At 49.1% G+C, this 5,686-nt stretch overlaps 1 protein-coding gene across 1 annotated transcript; it reads right to left on the bottom strand.

Annotated features, from left to right (window-relative positions):
• Positions 1-667: 667 nt before the first annotated feature.
• On the bottom strand, positions 668-5,334 carry LOC134805470 (uncharacterized). Its single transcript, XM_063778768.1, has 3 exons — positions 4,676-5,334; positions 2,899-3,940; positions 668-1,590 (listed from the first exon to the last, which is right to left on the bottom strand). The coding sequence occupies exons 1-3, from the start codon at positions 5,332-5,334 to the stop codon at positions 913-915; spliced, it is 2,379 nt and encodes a 792-aa protein (XP_063634838.1). The 3' UTR covers positions 668-912.
• Positions 5,335-5,686: the final 352 nt, after the last annotated feature.

The following is a 5,686-nucleotide window of genomic DNA, read 5'->3' as shown; positions in this document are numbered from 1 at the left end:
TGTTGTGCGTAGACTGAAGATCCGTCTACCAAGTAGGATATTTTAGAAGATTTTTTAATCTTTGAATAATTCCAATGCCTTCACCCATAATTTTTAGGCTAATTATAATAAAGGCTTGTAATTGTAGGTTGTTTAATGTTCACTCTTTCCGGTGGCAAGCTGATTCCCAAACTGAAGATTTTATGGTTCGCGCGCTGGTAATGGATTGTGCTTTATTGTTAGACTTAGCACGATTTGTGAGTATTTAATGCTTTCGTATACATACGATCTTCTAATAAGAGTGTAAAACCTCTTGACTGACGATGAAATAATCTTTGAGTAAGAGTAGTGGAGGTGGACCTATCTACTTTAAATTGTAGTGCAACCTTTTCAAACCAATTGCGGAACTTTCGTAACACCCAGACAAATTAAAACATTATTATTATTTGTATATTGGTCTGAACCAGTAAGTTCTTGGCATTATACCATTGCAGTGGCACAAACCACGGGTGTCTCATGATGTCATCTAATCTCAAGTGCTGCCAGCACCGGCGCGCGCGGGTGATGCTGTGGCACAATTCCTGTCGAACCTTAACACGTGTAGACGCGTTTGTGGTGTTCTACTCTATATGATTATTAAATCAAACACGAACTCCACGTATAAATCTATAATCTAATTTCTACAAAGCGCTATGAATTTATGCGATAGCAAACAAGCAATAGGTTGCGTAGGCGTAAGCGCGAGCGGCGGGGCAGAGCGGCACAGGTTCGGCGTCGATGGCGATCGGATGCGCTCTGAGGCTCCGTGCAGCGGTCTGGGAGCCGGTGCGCGGCGGTTCCCTCCGCGCGTCTTCTTCACCCCGCTGTCGCCTGGACGGGTTTGCGGCTAGTGATGTGCGCTTAGTGATGCGCCACATCACCCCCCTGGGAGTGCTAAGGTCCATCTGCGGAAAACAAATTAGGAAATCTGACAATGCGACCAGAACGTGTTTTCCTAACAGGGTCCTGTTTAGCGTCGGAAGATGGGACAGCAGCTTGCTGACGACTGTCTTGCTCGGCTAAAGTGAAAGCTGGCTTTACTCTATCTATAGAGACTGTCACAGGTCCTCTATTCGATTCTACTGTGATTGTTTTATCAGTTCTTGAGAGTACTTTGTGTGATCCAGTGTAAGGCTTTTCCAAGGAACGGCGGACAGCGTCCTTGCGAATGAAAACATATGTTGCTGTTTTGAGATCTTCGTGTACAAAAATCGATTTGGGTGTGTGATGAGATGCTGGCTGCGGTTTGAGGTGAGAAATGTGCTCTTTAAGCCGTGACACGAAGTCAGATGGCTGCAACATGTTGTGAGGGTGTGTGTTAGAATTGAAAAACTCACCCGGGATCCGTAATGGCTCACCATAAACCATCTCCGCAGCCGAGCACCGCAGGTCCGCCTTCCAAGCCGTCCGCAACCCGAGCAACACGACGGGGAGCACGTCAGTCCAGCTCTTCTCGTCGTGGGCCATGATGGCGGCCTTAAGGGTGCGGTGGAGCCTTTCCACCATCCCATTCGCCGCTGGGTGGTACGCCGTTGTGTGGCGCAGATGTACGCCGCAGAGGCGCGTCAACGCCTGAAAAAGTCGTGAATTAAACTGACGTCCTTGATCAGTTGTGACGACCTGTGGGCAACCAAATCTCGAGACCCATGTTTCACATAGTGCCTTTGCCACCGACTCGGCGGTGATGTCATGAAGTGGTAGTACTTCAGGCCAGCGTGTGAACCTGTCCACAGCTGTGAAACAGTATCTGAAGTCGTGTGAAGGTGGGAGAGGTCCTATTAGGTCGATATGCACGTGACTAAATCTCTCACCAGGAAGCGCGAACTGACCGAGTGGAGAAGAGGTGTGACGCTGTACTTTAGAAGTTTGGCACGCAATGCAGGCTTGGGTCCAGGCACGGCAATCTTTCCGTGCGTTGGGCCAGATGTACCTTTCCGTGACCAGCTTGGTTGTTGTCTTCACACCTGGATGACTCAGACAGTGTATGGCATCGAAGATCTGCCTTCGTAGCTCGCGTGGTACATAGGGACGAGGCCTAGACTGTGAGACGTCACAGACCAACGTGATGAGGGTCCCTGGTACTTGAACTTCCTTCAGAGCGATGGAGGAGTTGTTGGGGTTCAGGAGCTCTTGCATCTCAGGATCTGCTTTCTGCGAACGAGCCAGGGTCTCCACATCAGGTGGCTTCGAAATGGCCTCGATCCGAGAAAGGGCATCTGCTGTAATGTTTTCCTTACCAGATATGTGTCTGATATCGGTGGTGAATTGTGAGATGAAATCGAGCTGATTTAACTGGCGAGGCGAACAGTGACGGTCTCTCTGCTGGAAAGCGTATGTGATTGGTTTATGGTCGGTGTAGATCACAAAATGCCTGCCTTCAACCATGAACCTGAAATGCTTGACGCTTTCGTACACTGCCAGAAGTTCCCTGTCGTACGCGCTGTAACGAGACTGGGCCTTGTTCATCTTCTTCGAGAAAAATGCGAGTGGCTGCCATTCTTTGTCCACCAATTGTTGAAGCACCGAGCCCAAGGCTGAGTTTGAGGCATCACAGACGAGAGCTAGAGGTGCATTCAATACTGGGTGAGCGAGTAGGGTACATCTAACGATACTTGCTTTGCAGCTGGCGAAAACTTGGAGAAGTTCAGGAGTCCAGCTGATGGGATGCGAGCCCTTGACCTTTGGACCAGCTAGCAGGTCGTGAAGTGGTGCTTGCTCCTCAGCAGCGTGTGGGATGAAACGCCTATAAAAATTTAATATGCCTAAAAACCTGCGTAGGCCGTTTACAGTCCTCGGAGGAGGGAAATCTCGAATGACTTCGATCCTGGTGTCCAGTGGGCGCGTACCTTGCTCCGAAATGTGAAAACCCAGGAAGGTTACCTCGCGCTGACCAAACACGCATTTCCTCTCGTTGATAAGCAGACCGTACTCTGCCAGGCGTTTGAAAACCTGCTCCAGGCGCTCCAGGTGCTCGCTGTGGCTTCTGGAATATACCAAAATGTCATCGATATAAGAATAGCAGCAATCCATGTCACGAAGTACTTCGTCGAGAAAACGCTGAAAGGTCTGTCCTGCATTTCTTAGGCCGAAAGACATAAAAGGAAACTCGAAAAGTCCGAATGGCGTGGTTATAGCAGTCTTGGCAATGTCTTCATGAAAAACCGGGATCTGGTTATAAGCTTTGACTAGGTCAATTTTGGAGAATATTTTGCAGCCTGCCAGACTGTGAGCATAATCTTCGATATGCCTAATGGGGTACCTGTCCGGGATTGTTCGCGCGTTAAGCGCGCGGTAGTCCCCGCAAGGTCTCCAGCCGTCCTTCTTTGGAGCGAGGTGGAGCGCAGAAGCCCAGGGTGAATCGGAGCGACGAGCGGTGCCGTCTCTAACCATCTCTTCGAACTGCTCCTTAGCCACCTTCAGCCTATCGGGAGCCAGGCGGCGTGGTCTGGAAAATACTGGAGGCCCTGGTGAGGTACGGATAAAATGTACGGTGTTATGCTTCACTTGACGTGTGATGCCTGACGGTTTGGTGAGTTGCGAGTACTTTGACAGCAGGGCGTGGTACTCGCTGTCACCGGAAATCGTCTTGATGCTGGAGATGTCGCATTTCATCCGTATGGCTGCTGAGGAGAGAGAGGTGAGCTTGTCTATCAATCTACCGTCCTGACAGTCCACGAGCAACCCATAGTGTGCGAGGAGATCTGCTCCGATGATCGGCTTGCCTACGCTAGCTACCACGAAGTTCCACACGAAGTCTCGCCGTAGGCCCAGGTCAAGGTGCAGCGTGACGGTCCCATATGTCTGAATAGGAGTGCCGTTGGCAGCGGTGAGGCTGTACTCAGTCGGTTTGCCATCGGGCCAATTCCCACGTGGCACCACGCAGAGGTCGGAACCGGTATCAATAAGGAACTGCAATTTTGACCTTTTATTTATTTATTTATTTATTTATGTTAGGAGAACCAACAGCTTTAAAACTTACAATAGACAACAAAATTAAAACAGGAAGCCAATTACAGGAACTCACAGGTAGTTCACAATCACAAAGTATTAAATTTTAAACTAATGCTAGCACCTACGCACACACACATGCGTACAAAAAGAGAGAGAAAAAAGAAGCATAATTGAAAATGGCAATAGAAGCCTTACAATAGATCCTAAGTTTTAACACTTATAGCTAAGTTTAACACTTATAGCGCCTAGAATAACAGACGTCTCAGAATTCAAAAGATGAAAACAAAATAAAATAATATTTATCAGATTGTAATGTAGTTAATGAATACGTTATGTAATCTCTGTATATCAATACACTAAGTCCATAAATTCAATGCATTTGCTCGCCTAATGAAGAAAAACAGAAAGTGTAGGTACATGAGTAAAATACATTAGTAGTTTTGTCGGTTATGAAGAGGCGGCTTGTGGCGCGGCAATCAGTCGCCGCGTTTACTGAGAGCCGCTTGCATTTCCCGACGAGTAGTTGCACGGGGTAGTGCATTTCTTCGCTTTTTCACCAAAAATAGAATGATACCAACACGTACCTGCAGTTCTACTTCGGCTCCGACCCCTGCTCCTCGATCTCGCGTTGCCTCCTCGACGAGATGTTGCGCGCCCTCGGCCTTGATGCATGGACATTTGCGCAATTTGCTTAGTCATCCCGGACTGTGCACGTGTCAGGTCGTCGATGCGTTTTAATAGCCCACCAAAATCGGACGTCGCGGCCGCAACGTGTAATGGCGGCGACGGTGACGTGGCCTCACAAATTCTGTCGGCGAGATCTGCTAGCTCCTCCAAACTGGCTGAGGCCTGCGAAATTAAAATAGGTTGAACATGCGTCGGTAACCTTTTCATCCACATACTTTTCATAAACTCGTCGTTCATTCCGCCGTCAGCCAAATGTTGTAAATGGTGCAGAAATTGCGAGGGCTTGCGATCCCCCAGTTCCTCATTAGACAGCACCTGGGTAATCTGTTGCTGACGGGAAACACACAGGTACTTAGTTAATTCAGCCTTTAACTTTGGGTACTTATCAGTAGCTGGGGGATTCTTAATAATACCTTTAATCTCTTTGGCATACCTGTGATCGAGTTGAGCAACGACGCAATAAAATTTCGTGGCGTCGTCCTTAATACCTGACACGTGAAACTGCGCCTCTGCTTGTCCAAACCAGACTTCGGGATCGTCCGGCCAAAATGGCGGCAACCGAATTGCCACGCGGTTAACGGCCACCGGCGCGCCAACTTGCGCATCAGCAAAATCTTCGGCCGCCCGAGGCGGCGCCGTGACCGACGCGCCCGCGCCGTTACCATTCTCATCCGTCATAATTATAACGCGACGAAAAACTTCCCGCGGTCCGTAAGCACTCTCGGGTCACCAATGTGGTGTTCTACTCTATATGATTATTAAATCAAACACGAACTCCACGTATAAATCTATAATCTAATTTCTACAAAGCGCTATGAATTTATGCGATAGCAAACAAGCAATAGGTTGCGTAGGCGTAAGCGCGAGCGGCGGGGCAGAGCGGCACAGGTTCGGCGTCGATGGCGATCGGATGCGCTCTGAGGCTCCGTGCAGCGGTCTGGGAGCCGGTGCGCGGCGGTTCCCTCCGCGCGTCTTCTTCACCCCGCTGTCGCCTGGACGGGTTTGCGGCTAGTGATGTGCGCATGCACTT

This window comes from Cydia splendana, unplaced genomic scaffold, assembly GCF_910591565.1.
Source record: "Cydia splendana unplaced genomic scaffold, ilCydSple1.2 scaffold_117_ctg1, whole genome shotgun sequence".
NCBI classification, from domain to species: Eukaryota; Metazoa; Arthropoda; class Insecta; order Lepidoptera; family Tortricidae; genus Cydia; species Cydia splendana.
Note: the sequence above shows the minus strand (reverse complement) of the source record. Positions and strands in the feature narration are given on the sequence as shown.

Coding starts and splice junctions, on each gene's coding strand:
- LOC134805470 (XM_063778768.1), bottom strand. CDS start 5,334: ATGACGGATGAGAATGGTAACGGCGCGGGCGCGTCGGTCACGGCGCCG. Junction 3,941..4,675: donor GACGACCTGACACGTGCACA/GTCCGGGATGAC, acceptor AATAAATAAAAG/GTCAAAATTGCAGTTCCTTA. Junction 1,591..2,898: donor GCGTGTTTGGTCAGCGCGAG/GTAACCTTCCTG, acceptor CGACTTTTTCAG/GCGTTGACGCGCCTCTGCGG.